Source organism: Amborella trichopoda, chromosome 6 (genome assembly GCF_054954075.1).
Source record: "Amborella trichopoda isolate Santa Cruz 75 chromosome 6, AtrichopodaSantaCruz75HAP2 v2.0, whole genome shotgun sequence".
Classification (NCBI taxonomy): domain Eukaryota; kingdom Viridiplantae; phylum Streptophyta; class Magnoliopsida; order Amborellales; family Amborellaceae; genus Amborella; species Amborella trichopoda.
In genome coordinates this window covers 5,702,427-5,726,312 of record NC_142341.1, presented here as the reverse complement: position 1 = coordinate 5,726,312, position 23,886 = coordinate 5,702,427, and the positions used below count along the sequence as shown (strand labels likewise).

General features: G+C 37.6%; 1 protein-coding gene across 9 annotated transcripts in view; it reads left to right on the top strand.

The window, feature by feature from the left end:
- Window positions 1–234: 234 nt before the first annotated feature.
- The window catches only part of LOC18434376 (uncharacterized), a 35,451-nt gene continuing 11,799 nt past the window's right edge, over window positions 235–23,886 (top strand). The window contains exons 1-3 of one of the 9 annotated variants that reach the window (XR_016058399.1): window positions 235–297; window positions 410–1,499; window positions 18,776–19,022. Coding sequence is in view for 1 of the 9 variants with exons in the window: in XM_011625111.3 (XP_011623413.1) it covers window positions 424–1,332 (909 nt within the window). In the remaining 8 variants the exon portion in view is untranslated. Of the gene's footprint in view, window positions 1,599–4,914; window positions 5,238–11,895; window positions 11,964–18,401; window positions 18,644–18,775; window positions 19,023–23,886 lie in introns of those variants that run through there. The other 8 variants (XR_002280988.2, XR_016058396.1, XR_016058400.1 and 5 more) reach the window with 8 other exon arrangements.

Below are 23,886 nucleotides of genomic sequence, written 5' to 3'. Positions count from 1 at the left end.
TAAAATTTAAAAGACAAAAATTATTGATTTTGTCAATTTTTCTGATCCAATCCATTGATTCCCCGATTCTATACGGAGACAAGTGGGACGGATTCGAGTCACCCCATCAAATTTTTTAAACGCACAGTACGAGAGGAGATAGAGAGAAGGAATTGGGGGAGAAAACGTGCGGGCGCTTGAAAAGCCGAGTTCACACGATAAAATTAACAACCAAACCCCGTCTGAACCAAAAGAATTTGAAGCGCCTTCAAAAAGCTGAGCGTTGTCCTTCACTGCGTCTAACCGTGGCCTAAATCAGTGAGTTTGTTCTTCTTTCAATTTTACCACAGCCTGCGCCTTTTGTGAGTGTTATTCTCTCTGCTTCTTATTAATGTTCTTTTTTCCTTTCTGGGTTTCTTTTCCTAGCTAGAAACAAGCTCGAAAATGGCGGAATTACAGTCGCTGGAAGGCCCATCTAATGGGCTTTTATCAGGTACTCTTGTTCCATATCTTGGCTCTAAGAGAGTGAGAAGACCCAGTGTCAGGTTAGGTGAGATAGGAGAGCAACGTGCTTATGAGTCTTATGCAAAGAAAAACAAACAGCTCAGAGTTTCAGAAGAACCTAAGTCAAGAACTTCAGATGGGTACTTGCACCATGGCCATAATGGAGCTATTAAAGCGGTTTCCAAGCGAAAAGCTTCTGTGAATTTAGGGAATGGGGATAGCCATGAATCTCGCGGACCTGAGGAAGAAAACCAATCTCATGATTTAGGCTCTAATGAAGGGAATTTGGAGTTGGTAGAATTAAAAGCAGGAGAACCCAAAGGGTCAACCACCCATATGTTGGAATCGCCTGAAAACGCTACCACAAATGTGGGGTTTTCTGACTCTTATCAGAGGGTCTTGAAAGCCCATGGAAATGAGAGAGAAAGCCTTTTAATGGGCAAAAGAAGTCATAGAAAGTCAAGAGGAGCTCGAATTACTGATAGCAATAGGGAGCCTGTCGCTTCTGTTGACTGTGTGGAGATGGTTGGATTGGAATTGCCTTCTGATGCAGAGGATAGGTCAAAGTACAATGGGGATGATGAATTGAGAAGAGTTGAAAAATGTGGGAGAAAAGAGAGGAAATTCGGAGGTATAAAAAGTAGCCAGTTTTTGGATGATGAGGTTTGGGGATGGCTGAACGAAATGGGTTTAGGCAGATATGCCCCAGTCTTTGAAATGCACGAGGTTGATTATGCAGTCTTGCCTCTCTTGACTCTCGATGACCTTAAAGATATGGGGATAAATGCAGTTGGCTCGCGGCGAAAAATGTACTGTGCGATTCAAAAGCTCAGGGGAGGAATCCCTTGAATTCGATGGAATTAATAATGGGGGTTTCCTTAAGCCTCTTCAACAGGGAAGAAAGAAATGACCATGTGAGGGTTTTGATGGTTGGTGGTATTTCATAGTAAGAGTTCTACAGTATGACACCACTGGCCTTTTCTTTTTTGGAGTTTAGGTAGCTGACCTTTGTTAAGGTAATTTGATATAAGCTTAGTGTTTCATATGATGCTTAAATAGATAATTTTCAGTTTCGAATCCATCTTTTTTTGAAATCTAGAAAGCAATTTATGTGGTACGCCTCTTCGCTTTTGCTGAACATGAACTGGTAGCTTGGATTTTCTTCCCCTGACTCTCCTCAAACTTGTTTTCTATTTGAATGCTTTTTATGCGGAAAGTTTCTCCAAGTTCCTTAAGATGATATTGAATTTGAAAGCATTCTCATTCCTTTAGTTCATTTTTTACTTTTTGAGTTTTTTATTTAGGCTGGTAATTTTGGGTAAGCATGGATAGAATGCATCATAACCTCCAAAGAACACATAACAAAGTTTTATAATCACTTGGGGAGATAAAGGTTTTTGAGCACCATCTACGAGATCGATCTTGTTCGGATCATGTTCTTCTTGGTTAAGTTTTTTTTCCTTACATGACTAGCTAGATTTTGACCTATTTGTTCTTAGAATCTGAATACCAGATTGGTGAGTTGTGTTGAAGAATCTAGTGGAAACTAGTTGTCTAGTTGTAATTTACTTATTCCTTTCGATAATTAACCATTTGGTTACTTGCTGTGTAGATGCTTATTGATGTATGTTTCTTCTACATATTTGGAAAATATCACATGAAAACTTAGTTGTTGTTATGATACTGGTAGCTAAGTATAATGACCGTACTTATCTGAAAGGAGAAAAATATTATAATTATTGCTAACAGCATGCCTTAGAAGGGGTTCATTTTGTTAACACAATGCATGAATTAGTTCAAGTGGAAGGCTGAAAAAGGGTAAGGGATAGGCCCAAAAGGACATGATTGGAAGTAGTGAGAAAAGATATGGGGACTAATGGCCTCACTGAGGGTATGGCCCTTGGTAGAGCAGAATGGCGAACCAGGATTCGTGTAGTTGACCTCAATTAGTTTGGGAAAAAGTTCTGATGATGATGGAAGGAATACCTGACCTTTTCAATCCTTATTGTACAGAGTGCAATCAAGTGCTTCCACTGATCCATTAGCTTCCCTAGCCTATCTAGCTCCCAAAGGAAGCTTAAAAGGAATTGATAAGAGTGCATATATCTCATCACTTGGCTAAGCTAATGGTCATTTGAAGTCGTTAAGCATATTTGTAGCCATCACCTTCTGACCAATGGCATCACTAGTTTGTTATAACTTACCAACCATATCATAAAACTGGACTGTTCCTACAATGACAAAACGCCACACTTCATTAAAACCTTAGCAATTATATCGAAAGTGCAAGCAGCCAAGCATAAATAGTGAATTTGGTGTTCTGGACACCTCATAATATCATATAGACTTTGCATCAAAATGAAAATTGTTTTACTTTGATGAAACCCATAACTCAAGTAAAGAGCAGAGAAATATTATTATTACCTCAAGAGACCTAATCTGGTAATGGAAACCATTGAGGATTTTCAAATTGGATTGGACTTGAACTACAAATGCCTCGTGTTGTTGTAACGGGAAACCTTGATAATTGAAGACTCAATTCAAGAAGTGATATCTTCTTACATCCGGTATGATAATTGTTCTTGTTGAAGGAGAAAATGACATGCTTCCAGTTCACATTGTATTTGCAGATGCCAAAAATGTGGCAACTACTTCATGAAACCATCTGTGCAGTTTTTTGAGATAGTTGTATGCTCTAGAGTTATATATGGATCAATTAATTATTTTGGGTAGGTTATCTGGGATTACATAAGTTATTATGAAGTACCCCTAATTTGCTGACCTTGAAGCCAAGAGCCTGAATCGCTTGGGCTAGATCATTTTAGGCTGTTGTAAATCACAAAAGCCTATCCCTACTATGATTATCAAATTCTTAATTAATAAGAATCCACTCCTTAATTGTCCATCTATTGCATATCACACGTTGGATCTTCTTTTTTATTTTTTATTTTTGTATTTTTTTTTGCCACCGGTTTTTTTTTGGCGGGGGGTGGTTGCGGGTGCGCTAAGTTAGACAGGTTTTTTCTGGGTTCCCCCCTTTTGTTTTGTTATAGGAAAATGTTATTGTGAGTTCTTGGACTACAAGGGCAGGCTGGCAAGATAAATGAAGTCATAGAGAAAGAAAACCCCCTCTTCTCAATTGCATCACCCATGAAGAAGTCACAAAGGTATTACATGTTGGCCTATTAAGGAAATCTGTGGTGCAAAAACATCATATCATTGTGGACAGTCTTCCTTAGAAAATCAGGTCCGTCCTTTCATATACGACAGTGGTCAATGGTCGTGAGCTTGTCTAACACAATGTTGCCTTTCTAAGGGCATGGATGAACTCAACTTCTTTGAACTGGTTGCATAACTCCAGGATGAGCAGGACCTGTCACCTGAATGTCCATTAAATGTCCTTTTTCTTTTTGATTCAACTGGTTAGTAGCAACAAGGGAATTTTCTTCTACAATTATGTGGTTCAACTTTCAAGTTGTGACACTTTGCCATATGGGCAGCCAGCTGATTGCGTTGAAGCTCCCAATCATGGTCTGGCCTTCAATTGGTCCTGCAAAATTCTCCATTGAAAACCAGCTCTGTCGTTTGCCATTAGAGCCATTCATGTTTACTTTGATTGAGTTGGGCAGTGGGTGTGTCGATCCTTTGAATGTTCCAAAACTATCTGCAATTCATGCTTTTTTTTCTGTCCACGACTTGTAAGCTGGGTACGTGTTTCTGTTATGCTCCATAGGCAATATTCTGGAAGATGCTCTCTATGTGTCGTAATGTCTTAAAACATATGGGCATTTCTTTCCTTTTAGGTGAACCAGATAAGTACGAGAATGTGAGGATCCATAGATGGCACCCTGTCCTTATGACAATCAGAGGACCTTTGATGCTTCTATCTCTGTCCAACTTTGTTGGATGTCCTTTGTAGCTCAAATCATAATTAAACGGATTTCTAATTAGTTTAAAGAAGTTGGAAGAGATAAATAAATGATTATAAACCACCATTTCTGCATAGCAGAGAGTGCCAGAAAGTGCATCTGTTCACACTACTGTGTCATCTTTTTCTTATAAAACATCATAAGTAGCATACCGTGAAAGATCAACCAGGTAGTGCCATAGCCAATTTGGTTGGTCCCCTACATTCACCAATGTTTTGTTCTTTTGGATCTAATGTATTCCCAACAGCTTTTCAAAGAAAAGATGCTCTCACCTTCTAGTGTGCAAAATAATTCATTTTGATCCCCTTGAGACATGTTCCAGTCTCTAATTGGCAACTCCATTCTGGAATGTTACTTGGCTTGCCTACGTGCTCAGGACACTTATTTCACTCCCATTGTTACCACCAAAATACGAGTATTAAGTGCCATAGAGAAGCTACTGATCATTATTTTCTGAATATCTAATGAAGAAGGGAACTCTTTATGTGAATTTGCTCTGCAGATGCAGACAGATGTAGGTGCATACAAAAGGGTAAGGAACTGAGAGATGAAAGGAGGTCAAAGTTGAAGTGGGTCATCTCCGAATATATGGGGGACTCGAACAATCATGAGAGATGGAACCCAGTCTATCATTTAAAATATCACAGTCTTCTTCCAAAATGTATTCTATCCTCCAAGGAAATTTGGCGTCTTCATGAGCTGGTCTGTTGAAATTAAACTGTACATGGGATAGATGAACGTACACTACAAAGACGAGTAATAAGTGGAAGAAGCGGCATCACTCTCAATAGAATAAGAGGTACATTAAGCAAGTCCTTTTTACTACAACGTTTTCAAATAGTTAATGATCCTCAATCGATCATTTGTAGGCTCCTTTCTATATGAGAGTTGCTTGGAATTGCATTTTGATAATGGCTGTTTAACTATTGTAAATTGCCAACACAATGGGATTCACTTAGAAATGATATCATTTCACTTGGCTCTTGAAATGCAGAAGCTGACGTGCTGGATATGGTTTTGTATCACTGTTCAGAAAATCAGTGCAAGTCAACCTAACTCATCTGGATCAAGATGGTTTGCGTGGTACTAATTTTTTGCAAGACTTGTAAGTCAAATTTTGGTGAAAGAATTTGGTAATCATAGCTTGATGTTTCAACCCATAGTTGTTGCGATCGGGATTGGGGAATGGGAGTGGGAGCCTGGGATCTTGCAAGCACAAAGCTCCCTAGCTTAGGGATTGATGTACATACACCCCAAAGAATAGGTTTTGTGATCCCTATATGTCGGGAGCTTGATCCCTACTTAATCAGGATCGAACGATGAACTCTCCAAATTTGAGCTTCATTTGGTTCAAGTTCAAGGTCTTGAGTGTGGGTCCTTAGGTGGGGAGCTCAGTCCGTGCTATGTTTGGATTAATTCATAATTTTTAAATTTGAAATTTTATTAAATATTTCCAAAAATTCTATTAAAAAATTATTGCAAAATATCCAGTCATTCTATAATATTTAATATTGTTGTTCTCCTTTGAGTGTACTTCATATCTTAATTAAGTAATTAAATGTTTTAAGAAATTGTTATTCCATAAATATTTTATATAACTTAAATTTTTTCCATATCTTGGACTTGAAGTGAAGTTTTATGTAAATTGTGGAGCAACAACCATGGCCATCCTTATCCATAGAATAAAAAAGTATCAAATTGAAGCATGAAATGATATATACATAAAAGAAAGTGTTGTAATTATTATTTATTAAATAGCTGTTACATTGGCAGGCCATCTTACAAAATAGCCATTACGCACCAAATTGGGCAAAATAGCCATTACATAGCCATGCCAATGGTGCCACCCTTTCTTGTAGGAGAATTGAAGTAGTAACAATATTAGGTCAAATTCCAATCTTTGAACTTGGGACCTTTTAATGGTGGACAGTACAATCTACTACCACCTGGGAAATTGCAATTGTGTATAAACATGTATAATTTTTAACACTAGAGATTCAAACTCATTGCTCTTCAAGGGAGGGGAAGCTCTATGCCTCCCACCACTGGGAAAATTGCACATTGCTTGTGTCATTTGTCGATGAAAAAATCTTACTATATAAATATTCTTTGACTAATATTTTTTCAATAACTCAATACATTTGCTTTTGAATCTATATCCCATCTTAAAAGGAATCCCTATCCCACGACGGTTGAACCTCCTCTTAATCTGTCGATGAACCCTTGGTTATGATAGTAGGGAATTTGTATTAATATCATGATATACTTGCTTCTAATTCTTTCTTAGAGGAATCTCGATCCCATGTTGGTGGACCCTTGGTTCAGATCCATACAAAGTGATGCTAAAGGATCTGAATTCCGTGTAACTCGGTATCTCAATCCCAAATATAAAGAATTGAGATATTAAATATCAGAAATCGTGGAGGATCATGATCCCGCCACCCCGAGTTTAGGGTCGAGCTTCCAAGGTGGGATCGACCCCTTGGAGGGCGATCCCAAGGGGTTGATCCTAGTAAAAATGTTCCAACCTTTTGAGTTTTTGAAGAAGTTTCCAATTTTTCCTAGGTCTGGCACTTTTTCACCTTCATCACTAATTTATTTTTTCTTTTCTTGCTAGTTGGAAGTGAAAAAGGAAAAGGGTCCTACCCCTTATTTGTACTTCTAATAAAAGCATATAAGGATTTGAGATGAACAAAACTTAGCACACAATTTTCTGCACTTAAAATAAATTAGCGAAGTAAATCAACACAAAATAAGCATCAAAAGTTTCAAAGTTTTTTTTATTGAACAAATCAATGATAAATAAACAAAGGCTGCTCTCTCAACTTCTTGAGATGACTATTTAGATAACTTTAAACCTTAGAAACCCAAAAACTTCCTACAAAATCCTAGCCATCATCATCTTCATCATAGCCTTTTCCTAACTATTTGGGGTTGGCTACAAAAATGCTGGTCCGCCATTTTGCTCTATCAAGGGCCATACCCTTAGTGAGGCCATAAGTTCCTATATCTTTTTTCTACGAGGAATGCCCTAGCATAAGTAGATAACATAGATTCAAGATTCATGGAGAGTTTTGGCAACATTTTAAGTTGGAAAACTATCTAACACAACCCACTTCCTTTAATGGGGCTTGGGATGGGTTAAGGGAAAGTTTAAGGTCCTCACCCTTCTTGGACCAAAATCCTAGCCATCCATGCTAAATAAAATAATTTAAAAGATACTAAAAACTAACACCAGAGAAAATCCCTAAGAAACTCTATATATTATCCCAAGAAAAAAACCCAAGAATATATTCTTATCCCTAAATAGTGAAAATTCCCTAACCCCACTTTGGCCATTCGTACCTGCATCTGTCTCCTTTGGCTGGAGAAAACTCATCCTTGCATTTTTAAGAGGGCTAAGATAGTTAACATCAATTCCATAGTCTCCGTTGCCCCCCTTCTTTATTGGATCCATTAACATGTTAGGGAGAAAGCCACACTTGTTGGTGGAGGAATTCAAATGAAGAAATCTAATTCAACCATCTTTACATTCTAGTTGGGTTAACCATTGATATTCCCTTCTTCAAAACTTAACCATGATCAATATTAGGGTTTTCTAAATAAACCCAAGTCAAAATCATGGTATATGTTATTGGTGGCGAGTCCCAATTTACAACTTCCAGATTTGTGGAAAAGATCGTGAAAATAAGGTTTTCCATGATAATAATGGAAACATGTGCCAAAGCCAGTGATTGAGGAAATGGATTGGTGTCAGATCTATCTTAGTCACATTCAGCCTCTTATTTTTCATGTCCAATCCTGGGTATCCTTCCATGCTGTTTTATTGCCTGCACATTATGTGTGAGTTGATCTAGTTCCAACAAAATTGGTGTTGGTTTGCTGCAATTGGCCAAACCATATTTGTTTCCTGCTAGTAGCCAAACCCATCTTGGTTTGCTGCAAGAGCTTGTCTCTTTACTAACACTTCCAAATCACAGCTTAAATGCCCTAGGAAGCCCTACTTTGATACCAATCGATGTAGATTTGAATACATAAATATGGCAGTTTGTGATGAGCACAACTTAAGCATGCAACACCTAAACTAGAGAATGAATTCAACACAAAAGAAGCAACAAAAGCTTCAATGCTTGTAATGTTGAAAATATCAATAACAATAATAAATAATTCAAATCTCCTCTCTCAACTTTTTGATATCACTATTTAAATAACTTTAACCCGTAAAACCCATAAAAGTTCTTGCAAAATCCTAATAAATCTCCATTGTCCATTATTATAACAACTCTATTAAATAAAAGTAATTTAAGTGATACTAAAAACTAACACAAAATAAAATCCCAAAGAAAGTCTTTCTCATACTTCCTAAAACCCATACACTATCCCAAGAAAGGATCCAAAATCTATCCTTATCCCCAACAACTAAAACCACCAAAAATCCCAATTTGACCATCTCGCGTTCCATTAGTTTTTGCATCTAGAACTCAAAATACATTATGGGATTGATATTAACTATCAAACACGACACCATGCGTGGATTTCTAAGTAAACCATACCTAGTGATGCAAGAGAATTTGAGGTAACAGTAAAATCAACAAGAAACAAAGCCAAACATAAGCACAATTCAAAGAAACCTAGGGTTTATTCTCCATACCCCAAGCTAGGGTTCCAGAAACCTAAGCTTTTCACTCTTTCAATTTCTAAAAAACATGTGGAATTGTCCCTCGCAATGCCCCACACACAACTTACATAATATAATTCAATGTTAAAAAACATTACTTGTCCATACAATGATTAAAATGATTTATACATCCTAACTTAAACTTAAATTTCGTGGAAAGTTTTACCACTTGAACAATACACGTGAACTGTACTTGTGAGTAGTACTCATGAAGTAAATAAAAAAAAAACCCTAGAATCCCTAAAAAACTTAAAAATACCCTAAAACTAAAATTATAATATACATGCTTTAAAGTTGAATAAAAATAAAAAATAAGAATAATTTTTTCCGCCATCATTCTCCATTGGTTGGAAAAAAACTCGTCATTGAGTTTTGAAATATGCTAAGATGAAATTGGCGCTAGTCTGGCAATATTCTTCAACTCGAATTTTGTAAATTTGATCTTGGGACTTGTGGGTTATTGCACTAATCAAAACACAATGATTGTGCATTAGAACTGAGAAACCCTTATTGTATGTCGGTAGAAATATTTTTAATCACATAAATTTGTTAAAATTGCATTACTTCAGCCATGTAACGTTGTTCAATTGGCCCAAACTTAGCTCTAGAACATACCACGGATGCATCTTGAGATCAACGACTAAACTAACAACTTCACCAATCAATTCTCCTTTGAGTCCTTCATTTTTTCCTCGTCAAATACCAATTACTCACAAAATCTTAATCATCATCGTAGATTGGATCTCTACAAGATCTTGTTTTTCATCTAAATGTGCGTCGAAGATTGGTGGCAAATGCCATTCTACATCCTGATGATTCTCGATGCGATCTGTGTCAAAATCAAGAATCTCATCCTCCAATTGAAAACCCTAGAGTGATGTTCCCCACATCTAGGTTTTCCGTTACTATCCTCATCATTCGATTCCCCACGAAGAGCGTAATAGTCAAAAGGCTTGTACTCGAGATTCTCTTGGGCTAAAAGATCACCGTCTTGCCCATTATTGAGGCTCGAGAATTGTTGCGTCAGCTGCTGAACTTGGCTTTCAAGTTCCTCAATTCTATCATGGGTACAATTAGCCTAATGCCTAGGCTTTACAGTAAAAATTAAAGCCTCGTCTCAAAATCCCACAAAGAAATGCAATCCTGATGTTGGAAACTCCTATGGTGGCTTGAAAATCTATTTTCGCCCTTGATTATGAAACTTGAAGCTCCAAATACTGTACTGATGTAGTGGACTGTGAACACTTGAACATGGACGGTCTAACTGCACTATTTGAGGGCTTGAAATCCATTTTTTATCCATAATTGTCAAGATCTTGATAATCAATGTCAAGGTTTTTTGACGATAAAACAACCATTCCCAGCGAGATTTGAGTCAAGGCTTTAAAATGGTGCGACCCAATATAAATTTCTTTTATACAGACACACACACACATACACAAACATACACACGCTCGCAAACACACACGCATGCAAACACACACACACACATAGATAGGAGAAAGCTACCAGCACTTATAGTGTTCATTCTATTAAATTTGAATGGATGGTGGGGATTTTTTTTTGTTTTATAGAGAGAGTCTATAGTCGTCGATTCTTTCTCTTCTCTTCTCTTTTCTCTTGCTAGTCCTTCTCCCCCTCTCCCTCCTTCGCACTTTCCCTTCTCCTCCCTCCCTCCCCCCCCACCCTCTCTTTCCAATTTCCCTCTCCCTCTCTCTATTTCTCTCTCTCTCTCTCTCTTTCTCTCTCTCTCTCTCTCTCCTCGAGCTCTATGTCCTAGCATGGATCTCGCCTCAAGCTCTCTTAGTTGTGAAGGACCTCTAGAGATGTTCCCTCTCTCTTTCTCTCTCCTCAATCTTTCTCTCTTCCTTTGTCCCTCGAGCAGATTAGGGATCTCTCTCTTAGTCAGTCAGTCTCTTTGTCTCGCTCCAATGCAGCACCTCTCTCTCTTTCACTCTCCTTAGTTTCCCTCTCTTCTTAAGACTCTCTCTCTCCTCTAGCAGATTAGGGATCTCTCTCTCAGTCTCGCTCTCTCTGTGCTTTGCTTTGCTCTCTCAATCTCTTAACCTCTTCCTCTGTCTCTCTCTCTCTGTGCCCTACTCTACTCTCTTTCTTTCTCTCCATCTGTCCAAACCTCTTTCTCTCTCTCTCTCTCTCTCTCTCTCTCTCTCCCCACCAAGCTCCCTCACTTCCTCCCTCCCTCCCTCCCATCCCTCTCTCCTCAAGCTCCCTCTCTTCCTGTGTGTGTGTGTCTAACCAAACTTGCTCTCTTGGTGTATCTCAATCTCTTCCTCGATTATAAAAAGTTTCTATCTCTATGAAACAAAAAAAGCAGCCCGACCGTTCGTGCAAATTCAACGGAAGGGATGGTGTTGGTGTCATGAGTGCTTTAATTGCTAACGGACCGGAAACACCTAAGATTCAAAATTAATTTAGCAATGTTTTAAAAAACGGTCCGCTCGGCGCATAGGTGGCCTGAACAAAAAAACCACATGCCTCGACCTAGGCGGCTCTACATGGGTGGTTGTACCTAGGCTGGCACCCAGAGCCCAGTTTTGGGAGGGCGCCCAGGGTCGTAAGGCGTTTTTCGATTTTTAAGTTCACCCAAAAGGGGCAAAGGGGGGTCATTTTGACCCCCAAGTTTGTATAAAAACGTTATGGGGTTTATTTTTGAACCCCCAAAGTGAAAAAAAAGACACCCTCAATCTCTAAACTTATTTATGAGAATCTAAAGTAATATTTGAGAATCGAAAGTATTTTTTGTGGATTGAAAAAATTTTCTTTTCTCATTGAAATTATTTTTAGGTGCTATTGGTGGTGTTATAAGACTTTTGAGTTGACCAACATCGAAGATCAGAGATTGGGCAGAAAAGGTCAGTTTGTAATCTTTATTTGGGTTTTAGTTTTTCAATTTGAGATGCCTTCTGCGGGGTCTAGTAGGGGTGGATATCCGGGATGGAAATATTGTGTTAACCATGATAAGAATGACAAGAATAAAATTATGTGCAATTTCTGTGGACATGTTTTTAATGCCGGCATAAATAGATTTAAAAAACATCTTGCCGGTATTAGAGGTGATGTTGCCGCATGTAAAAAAGTCCAAGATCTTCTAAAGAAAGAAATTTGTGAATGCATTGAAGGTGAAAAGAGTAAAAAAATTGTAAAAAAAAATGGATATAGCAAAATTAAAGTCAGGGGTCTATGTTTTTTATAATAATATTGACACTGAAGAAGAGAATGAAGAGGGAGAAGAAGAGGTAGCCATGGTTGGTACTCAGAGCTCTAAGAACAAGAGGGCTTTTGGGTCTAAGAAGCTTTCTATGAGAAGAGCTTTCTATGAGAAGACCTATATATAGTTTTTGTTACACGTAGCCCTGAGGCAGTAATTGAGAAAGGCAAGGGAGGAAAGGGGAAAAAACAAGTTGAAAATAGATTTAAGAAGGAAGATAGAGGCAGGATGATTCAATATATTTCTTGGTGGTTTTACCATACGGGCATTTCTTTTAACACTTCTCACTTGAATAGCTTCCATACAATGTTAGGAGTAATTGGGCAATTTGGGCCAGGTTTGAATGCTCCAACTCCTTATGAGATTGGAGAGCCACTACTAAAGAAAGAAGTCGAGTATACTAACAAATATCTCTAAACCCATAAGGAGGGATGGGCTAAATTTGGGGTTTCTTTAATCCGAGATATGTGGAGTGATAAGAGGAGGAGTAACATGAATTTTTAGTAAATTGTCCCACGGGTACAGTTTTTTTACGCTCAATTGATGCTTCCAATGATATTCATGATGCGCATTATATATTTTCATTCATTGATAAAGGTATTGAGGACATTGGGGAGGAACTTGTAATTCAAGTTGTCATAGCTGCAAGTCATTTGCTTCGACAGAAGAGGCCTCGCAAATTTTGGACTTCTTGCGCTGCACATTGCGTAGATCTTATGCTTGAGGCCATTGGTGAATTGCCTACTATTAAAGGAATTCTTTTCAAGGCTGAGGAGGTTACAATCTTCATATACAGTCACATACCTACTCTTAGCATGATGCGCAAGTTTACAAAAAAAAGAGAGCTAGTGAGGCTTGGGGTCATTAGATTTGCCACTGCCTACTTTAGTCTACAGAGCATGTATAAGAGGAGGATCGCATTAAGGTGTATGTTGCTTCAGATGAATGGAGTAGGTGTAAGTGGTATAGAGATGCCAAGGGAAAGAAGGCACGGGATATTGTTCTTTCGAAATATTTTTGGCGTGGGGTGAAGCATGCGATATTAGTATTTCTTCCCTTGGTGAAGGTTTTGTGCTTGGTTGATGTTGATAAGCCCTCCATGGGCTTTATCTATGATGCAATGAAAAGGGCTAAGAATGACATTGCAGAGAATTTGGGCAATGATGCAGCTAAGTATACCCCAATTTGGGAGATTATAGATGACAAATGGGATAGACAGCTCCATAGATCATTGCATGCAGCGGAGTACTACTTGAACTCCAAATTCTTTTATACAGATACAGATATTGAGTCAAAAGGGATAATTATGGAAGGTTTGAAATTTTGAATAAATTTATTCTCAACCTGAGATATGTGATATGTTTGTATATAAAAACGTATGTTGCGAACTTGTGATATTTTCAAATGGAATAAATTACAAAATTTGACACAAATATATGCATATATGTGCATTTGGATAGCAAATATATAAAAAATGCTAAGAATTTGCACCACAGGGTGCCCAAGGTTCTGGGCGCCAGGCAGGCGGCCTAGTGTTTTTTGAAACCTTGTAATTTAGGAATTAGAAGCCCACAATAACAGGTGGCTAGAAGATTCCTATTGTTGGAATCGCTGTTTGCACAATGTGTATAACAAGAATCAGGATTCCTATTTTTTAGGAGTTGTGCTCCAATCCAAATGGAATTGAGATCCTTACCATTTTGGAATCCTGCAAACCAATTGAAATCGAGATTCATAATTTTTTGGAATTGAATTTTAACCCAATTGGAATCGAAATTTCAAACTTTTTGGAATTGAATTTCAACCCAATTGGAACCGAGATTCCTAACTTTATGGAATTATGTATGCAACCACTTGGAATTGTGACAAAAAACAATAAGATACAAGGTTTCACAGGGAAAAAGTTTTGAGGTTCTAGACTATACCTTTACAAGAATCCTTTAGTATTAGAGTTAATGTATTTAGTATACTTTTCCAGGGTTCTCGTAGTCTTGGAATCAAGATCCTTGACGGTCCTAAGGACCTGAACAAGGGTTCCCCCCTGGTATTGAAATTAATGTATTGAATGGTCTTACTGAGATTTTGGATTGGATAAATTTGTTGATAATGAAATTTACAAAAACTAGATATTTATTTTGGGTTGTTAGAATTTATGAATGGCATTAAGTATAATTTGCAGACACCCATAGAGTTCTTAAACACCGACCGTATACTAAATAATAATAAATTTGAAATAGCAGAATGTTTCACTACTCCACCAGGGAAGTCGTATTTGTGTTTATAAAACATACAATATTATCTTATTTATACTTGAAAGGGAGATTTTTATTTTTGAAATATATATAACACACATATATGCATACTTGAAAATGGAATTGTGTTTATGTGTTGTGATGCTTTATGTTGTAATCCTTGGGAATCGAATCGAACCCAATACTCGTTTCTAATACTCTTTAAGTAGTTTGCAAGTTTTAACACTAGTAGAAAATCAAGTTGTATAAGACCCTAAATTTATTTTACAATATACTATTTCATTGACGTGATGTCTACTTTGGACGTGATTAAAAAAAAATTGGATCGAGATTCTATTAAGGTGGAAACGAGATTTCATGTTTATCAAATCATGGTTTCGTGCACCTATGAACCGTGGTATTTGATGCTATGGAAAATGAACCAAGATTCAATAAATGTGGAATTGAGATTCCTAATTGTACGAAATCGGGTTCCATGAGGATTGCTTCATGGAATCACTGAATTGGGATTCTGAAGCAGAATCGCCACCGTGGGTGAGAAATTCTGGAACTATGTATCAAACGCTATAGCCTTCAGTGCAGCTTTTTCCATATATATAATGTTGCTGCCCAATATAAACTTACATACATACATATATTTATGAAAAAAGTAAAGCCGCATCTCAAATCTCATCGAAATTTGTATCTCCGGTGTTGTAAAATGGTCAAATTAATCATCTCGACTTTGAGTATCATGGATGTGAGAAAAAAACAAGGATGCCCTAAAAAAAAGTGTAACTGGTAATGCATTATTTAGAGCATCCATTTCTAGTGTTCAATGATCTGTAAGATCTATACTATATTTGGAGCATCAAATTTCATAATCAGAGATGGAAGAGATTTCATAGGGGTTCGCACAGTAGAATTGCATTTTTCGACCAGGTTTTTATTGAGGCCTTACTTTTTCTATAAGGCCTATGCCTTATTGTAGCTGCTACTCCAAAATTTTTAACCAAAAAATGGCCTGACAAATTTAAAATTTACATTGACAATGACTTGTTTGAAAAGTTAAAGAAAGGGCATATTTATAATTTTAAATTGCTTTTTTTTTTTTGGGCGAGTCAGTGGGGAGAGGGGCCCTACCCTTGGTACTAATTGAGCCTGGGACATAGCGTTGCAAATCGTCAACTGCTAACTAATTATTCCCATCTTTTCCTAATTTTAAATTGCTTTTCAAAATCAAAATAACTCAAAAAGTCAAAGGAATCTTTTCAAATTTGAAATTGACTTTTGGAGGGATTTAAAAATGACAAAATTACCTTTTCTAAAATACGTGAGCTAGTTATAGCCAAAAGTGCTTTTTTGAATGTATAAGGGTATTTTATGGTCATAAGTTTTGGGGTATGAAATTCTAAGATCACCATTAGAGTAGTGAATCCTAGAATAAACCCATATACACACACACACACATGTTGTTTTTTTTCCTACAACAGTGCCTTCCTAGCCTCAACCGTTTGATCATGATGATCAGGCAGTTGAGAGTTGGTTTTAATAATTGAACTTTATTTTTTCATATTATTTGGATCAAACTGAAATTTTGGGCATCCACGCTTCCGATTAGGGCATATGTCATAGAAGTATTATAAACATTTCCAATGATGTAAAATGACCAAAATACTTTGAAGAAAGTATTTTGGTCATTTTAAAGTATTCAAATTCTTGAGTAAGTTTATCAGGTGGGTTTCAATGGTATTTTGGTTATTTTAAATTATTGATGATATTTTTTAATATTTTAAACAGATGCACCCTATTTTCAATTGTGAGCACCCCATGTTTTGGCTCGATTGGATTTTCTTAAAAAAGATTAAAATTCAGATAGTGGATGCACTCTCAAGCATTCGATCAGATAAGATGCATAAGATTAATAGGGCTCTCTTGTAGGAAGTCAATTAGCTTACCAGATTAATATAATAATGTCACTAGATGCATTTTCTTTTTATTTAAATTTGTAGCTTTTGGATTTATATTTTTAAATACTTTCAAAAAGAAAACAAAAGTTGCCCAAGGGACCTATTAAGTTGCAATTGAGTCTAGCTACAGAGTTTATAGGTTCCAATTGATAAATGCATGACTTTTGGAACATTGGATTATTCCATGTTGAGTTGTTCTTTCAAGGTTACTCGGCTTGCGCTCTGTTGATCCCGAAACCATACACATTGGAATGGCGGAGTTTGGGTAGTTCCCATTATCGTAATTTTCTTTTTGGTTAGACTTAGTTGAGTCTCTGATAGACTCGGTCGAGTCTGTTAGGATAACTTGGGCTTGGTGCGCTTCCAAGTTCTTGAGTCCATGTTTTCCTAAATTGGTTATTTGGATCTCTCAATAAAACTATCGTTCGACAAGGCTAGAGAGGCCATAACATCTCAATCCCACCACCTCAGTGTGGGCATGATCAAACAAAATGCTGGAATGTTCTGTTCGTTTTTTTTTTTTGGCCGGGTGACAAAATTCTGGATTCATTTTTATTAGAATCAAACAAACTTTAAAATGGGTAGAGTGTTTTGAGTTGATATTATAATTGGTTAAGCTTGGAGAAGCCTTGAGAGACAAAGGGGCTGTTACACAAGTTCTAGGATATGGTACAAATGGAAAGTGTACATTGGAGAGCCTTCCATTCTTAAAAAGCTACTCAATTAAACATCCATTAGAAAATCATTAATTAAACATCTACTTATTAATATTGGGATATGTATGTCCAAATAAATACTTGGAGAGAGACCATATTGAATATTACTGGAAATTATGTGAGGGGTATAATCATGTTGGCATTAGAAATCCATTAATAATGATACGATCATGTAGTTGTTTCTAGGATGAACATTTTAAGGTTTAGCAGTGAAAGGCGTATTGTGGGAATGGTCCTAGATTGTTCAAAAGTGCCAACATAGGATGTGCTAATGGAAAGTAGTCTGCACTCCTAGAGGATCATTGAGCTCAACTATATATGGGGCACGCATGGTAATTCGAGTCCAGTTGGCTATGGGGGCATGATACAAATGAATGATTCTTATGGCTAGGTAAGGCCATCTGTGTCCGAAAACTCCACCTTTGGCATAAAGCACAGTGCCCCCAACTCATTTTTTGAGTAACAAAATTGTCTCTTGTTGGGATTAGGTTACTGAAACCCTCACGGAGGGGCCCAGAATCGTTATAGAGGATATTTTGTTAAACGGATTTGAGGAGACTCGACAACATTTCTAGAGAATAGCGGATCTCTAGTCCAAATGTGGGATCTCAAGGGGGATTATGTGTTCTAGACGTTTGTTATGATTTTGGAGAAGCAAATTCTACGAGGGGCGTGCTAGCAAGTTTGTTTGTTGGGGGGGGGGAGGAGATTATCTAGGGATGGGCATGTTTTGTGGGAAATTTTTATTTCCTTTAATGGCTCTTTCTTTCATTGTTTGTAGACTCTTTGGTCTGTTTACGATTCAATTATCCAGAAAAAATCCAAAACACAAGTGGTAACCAAGAGAGCGCAATAAACAGTAATAAGACATTATGAGTAAAAGAACTCATCATCTTAAGGGAAATACATAATTCTTGTTATAATAGCCATAAATGGCTCTTTCTTTCATTGTTTGTAGACTCTTTGGTCTGTTTATGATTAAATTATCTAGAAAAAATCCAAAACACAAGTGGTAAGCAAGAGAGTGCAATAAACAATAATAAGACATTGTGAGTAAAATAACTCATCATATTAAGGGAAATACATTATTCTTGTTATAATTGACATATGATGTTCTACATGTGTATTTTGTTAACTTTAATATGATTCCATGTATCTTGAGCAGTGGAGTGATTTTTTCCAAGAAAATACGGATGGATAATCTAATAGGGAATCATCAATTCAAGAAAGCACTCCGTTGCGCATGTTTTGATCAAAGTTTGGTCTCCTAAGGATTCCGATATCCTCATTATAGATGACCATGGTCAATTACAGCATGAATCCCAAACCAAACCGTGGTATCCCCTCCTTCCTTGTTGAGCATTTTGTTACATCAAAATGCGACTCCGATACGTTACTCCTAGGAACGTTCGCCATGCTTTTGTTTCTCTTTCTCCAATATTTTGAAGGGTATTTATGTAGAAATTCAGGGCGCAAAGGAAGGAATTATTACTAATTCAATTTTCATTTTGTGGCTGCTCAACAAATTTGGCATTTCAGAGAGGAGAATTGATGGGAAATGGGCAGCTCAGGTGGTTAGGGTGGCGGTGCCACAACATGATATCTGGAGTTCGATTCCCACCAGGTCTCAAGTTACCATTCAATAAATAAAGAAATCTCGGAGCACTTCCACATTGCTTTTAAGTCCTTTGAGCTAGCACTTTTATTTATTGTTTATTTTGTATTGCTACCTTTTGCAATTTACAGGCTTCAGTGGTGCTGTGCTGGGCATCTTTCATGGATAAAACTGTCATATTTTTTAATTCATTATGATACTCCAATCTCTTTAAGCCAATCGGAAGTCTGAGGTATGAGTGTGCCTGGGAACCTTGTGGAGAGGAGCTTTTGAGAATTGAGATGATTGGCAGTCCCACTTGTGTGATGTAAATCTGTTGTTCGTTGATTGTAACAATCTGATGATCATGGAACCTTGAGCACTTTTTTCTTTTGTACAGGACCAGTAAAGTAATTGCTTCAGCTCCTTGTCTGCAGCAACATTTTTTCTTCATCTTGCATTAAACGAACAAAAATCTAAAGTTTACTTGTGGTCATTGGTAAGTTTTACCTTACAAGGTTGTGTTCAGGGGATAAAACACCAGTCATAGATGAAGAGCTAGGCAACAGATCGATAAAGAGTTGGTCATAAGTCGAGCAGATGCCCTTGGAGAATGGGCAAGAGAAGTTGAGTGGCTGATTAACTTTTTCGTTTTTTATAGGTAATTTATAACTCAACAAGGAGGATAGTCTTGCTGCATCATAGGAGCATAACTGATTCTTTGGAGGAGTTATTGGTAAAGAAAAGACTGAATCTAGTGTTGGTGGCATCTTCCAGCATAATCAACCCACATTAAGTGAAATCACTTAGTGGGTTGTAATATGCACTCATTGATTTGGCCAACTTTTAGATGATTCCATCATATACTTGTTGCTGGCATTTCAATAATCTCCCATGTTCAATCTGAAAGTGAGCCCTAAACATTATGAATGCTGAGAAACTTAGCTGGACATTTCTTATTGTCATGCCAACCTTGAGGGGTATCTTGCTCCTTATTTAACAACTCACTCAGGGTATGATCACCAAAGCTAGCATGGAGGACTTCGAAAAAAAAGAAAAGAATATATTGTCTGATGATGAAAAATAAAAGGTTTAAGTTCAAGAAAGCTTTAGTGTCCGAACCTCTGAGGTAGTGGGTTGTTTGGCAGGGCTGAGAGAGAGAGCAGTGATTTTTTGTGGCAACCCAAGGGGATGGGGCAAAGAGGCAAGGAGAGAGAACATTAATAAAGATGAGTACAGGAGAAGTACACGAGATTTTGCAAACTAGGTCCCATAGTTTGCAGTAGATGGGTGAGCCTTGGAAACAGTGATAGTGGAGCATTTGTTTTGGCTGGCTATGACTGTAGCCCTGGACAGCACAACCATAGTCACCCCCTTTCTCAAGACAAATAGAAATATTTAAGTGCTGTGTGTGTGTGTGTGGATGGATCAAATTAAAGAGGGGATTGTGGCCTTTAAAGGCGCCTCAACACTTGGTCCTTGGTATACCCCTCTCAACATTTCCATGTGTATGAGTACTCCTGTTTCTATACTCCTGAGTGTGGTCCTCCATCGATGTAATATGCCATGTGAGTGGGCTCTATAGAAGACACAGAGGCCATATGAGTGGACTCCATGGATGAAAGAGGCCATTTTGGCTCTACTTGGAAGAAAGCAGTCACTAGAGCTGGTTGGAGCTGAACACTATTTGGGATTTAGTGGGCTCTGTCTCTCTTCCCTTGATGTGCGATTAGGCCTTGGCTAGACACGTGGTTCTATACCTTGTGCTGGATAGACTTAGTCTCCATGATGCATATTACTAAAGAGGGTCCACGGGTACAGTACTAGCCCAATAGTGGATGCTGAGCCAGGAGGAACACAAGATACTCTAGAGTGCAGCGTGACAAGAGGAAATCATGGCACTTGTAGGTTGTACTGGAGGACACGTAAACACTACTGTGTGGTAGGATGGTGGCTTGTGAGGACAAGCGCTTGAAAGGAACATGGTATCCTAAGCTTCTTGTTGCGTCTAGTCTTTGTGATCGTTAAGTCTTCTGGGTCTTTGTGATCCATGAGCATACACGTGTTTGAGAGAAGACTTCCAATGCCTTTGTGATGTTGTGTCTTGTCTTTATGACGTGACCAGATTCCTGTAACCATGGACTTGTTCTTTCGGTGGTCATACAGAATCTATTGTCAACTGTGGTCCTTCTATGCATTGTCTAGCCTTAAAGGCCAATCATGAACATGGGGGATATGTGGGTTAGAGGGTAGTAATGGTGTAGTCATGGAATGACTAGTTGAGCTTTCTCTCCCATTGCTAGTAGCCTTCCAAATTTTTTTATGTTGCTTTACAAGAATTTTTAGGAAAATAAATTTCAGTTGTTTAATCATCTTGATTTTATGTGGTGAATTTTATTTTTAGAACAAGGGTTTTTTTGGAAATAAAATATTGTTGTAAATAGATGACAAACAATGGTGAATCATTTTTTTAATAGATGACAAACAATGGTGAATCAGAATTTTTGTGGGCTGTTTCTGGGAGTATTCTATGGACTACATTAATTGCAAGTGGAGACCATGTGGATCCCACTCGCCATGGGGGTCACATGGCACTCAAAAAATCCCATGGAGGTTCATGGCAAATTCCCTTCCATAGGAAGGTGCATGCCCTACATTGGTCCTCAATTTTGAAATCTGATCCCAAGATTATGCAAGTATTCCAAGAGATTGAGTGAGTTGATTTGAAAAGTCAAAAGTTTGAAAAAAAAGGTCAAAGTTCATTGGATTGGATCTTTGAGATGATTTCTAATTTGAACTAGAGTTAGATGGAATCAAATTTGAAATAGGAAATCTCATGGAAGATTCCAAAGGAATCCATCTTGAATTGGAAGATTGCTGGGATAGAATCATAGAATTCTCCTACAGATAATGGTGAAATATTCTCCTTCAATCAATGATGGCTGGTGAAGGGATGGATGGCTGAGATTGCCACTCTCACTCCATGGAACTCCTATTAGAAATGGAAGGCACATTTATATCCACTGTAGCCCTAGGCAACTCTATTTAAGGTGGGGTACCAACACCTTTATACAACACGAGAGGTTTCCAAGTGAGTGCTCCACTTGAGAAGAGCCTATGGCTAAAGGTCACATGTTAGCAATTGAGGAAAGAGAGAGGGGGTGTGTGTGATACCTCACGAGGGTTTCAGGTTGTGGAGAAAAGAGAGAGAGGAGAGGTGTGTATAGTTGAGAGAGTGGCCCTAGAGTTTGTTCTTCCATTGCAACTCCACGGTTGTGATTCTCACCCATAACAAAGAGGAAGGAGTGGAACTTGCAGTATAGAAGGTGTGCCATTGATTTGGGGAGATTATTTGAGCTATACAAAGTCCTAGAGGGTGACTTTAGGGAATGTCAGGTTAGTTTCTTTGTACTGTTTTTTGGCTGTATTTGTAGCTGGTTTGTGAATTTGCAGCAAACGTTCCTTAGGCCATCTTTGTTTTTCGTATTTCTTTCTTTAGGTATTGTATTGGGTGAAGTTTTGGGGGCAGCACATTAAAGATAGTGGCATGCAAGGGCTGTAATAGGAGTTTTTTATTAAATTCACACCTTGCACTAACCTATCAAAACCATCCACAAGTTAAAACTATGGGGTAGCTGCCCGTTTATTTACTACTCGGGCAAGCTGATGGTTGTTCCCTTCAAAGAATCTATTTCAGGATACTACTTTTTGGAATAAACAGTTAAGACACTTTGCTGATGGTTAAGAACTTAATATTAGGTTCTAGTTTGAACTAGTGCATTTCCACCTTTTCTTTGTTATCTAATCCTTGTTTATTTTCGGAGTGAGGTTTCTTTGAGGAGATAGAATTCGTATTTCTCCTGAACCTGGGGCGGTAAGTTGAGTGAGAAGCTTGTAACTCATTTTCATGTTTTACACCATGAGATGTGTCAATACTTTGATTCTAATAAAAATGATGTTGTCTTTTTGGATAATTAGTGCAGGGTTCAGTTGGTTCTTTAGTGTGTTTGTAAAACAACACAACTTGCATTATGGCCTAATTGGGGGCATAATCTATGTGTAATTCGTGTTTCTACGCAACATAGGCTCGTGGTTATGGATGTCTGCATAAAGACATGGAAGGGAAGGGGTGAAATTAATAGGTGTCCAAGAACTAGGTGGTGGAATTTAAAAAATGAGAAAATAGACTTATTTAGGGTTAAATTAGTTAAAGAAGTAAAATGGAACTCTGAACATGAGGTCAATGTTATGTGGAATTAGATGGCTGGCTGTATTAAGAAAGTAGCAAAATAAGTTTTAGGAGAATTTAGAGGGAAAAGAAATTTCGATAAGGAAACTTGGTGGTAGAGTGATGAGGTTCAAAAGACCATTAGTAACGATCATATCATAAAACTCGATAGTGTAATAGAAATGTTCAAAACTCAGAAGAATATAAAAATGCTAAGAAAAATGCTACACAAATAGTAAGTAAGGCTAAACTTAAGGCATATGATAATCTATACAGTAAATTGGGAACAAGAAAAGGTGAAAAAAATGTTTTCAAATTAGCAAAAATGATAGAGAGAAAGTGTAGGGATCTCGACCATATTAAAAACATAAAGAGTGAGGATCAAAAGGTCTTGATGAAAGATGAAGAGGTCAACGAAAGGTGGAGAATTTATTGTCAACAATTAGTAAATGATGAACACAATAGGAACATAGCGATAGAAGGAATCGTTGGCATAAATAAAGGCAGAGGTCATAGATACATTTGTAGGATTAGGATATCAAAATTGAAAGAAGCTTTGAAAATGATGAAGATAGGAAAGGCTTTAGGGCTCGATGGAATCCCACTATAGGTTTGGAAGTGCATTGGGGAGATTGGCATTGACTGGCTGATCAAGCTGTTCAACAAGGTGTTGAGAACAAAGAAAATGCCAGACGAATAGAGGAAAAGTATTGTGGTACTTATTTACAAGAACAAAGGAGACATTCAAAATTGTGGATCTATCAAGGGAGCAAACTTATAAGCCACACTGAAGCTCTGGGAGCGAGTGATTAAGCAACGATTAAAGTA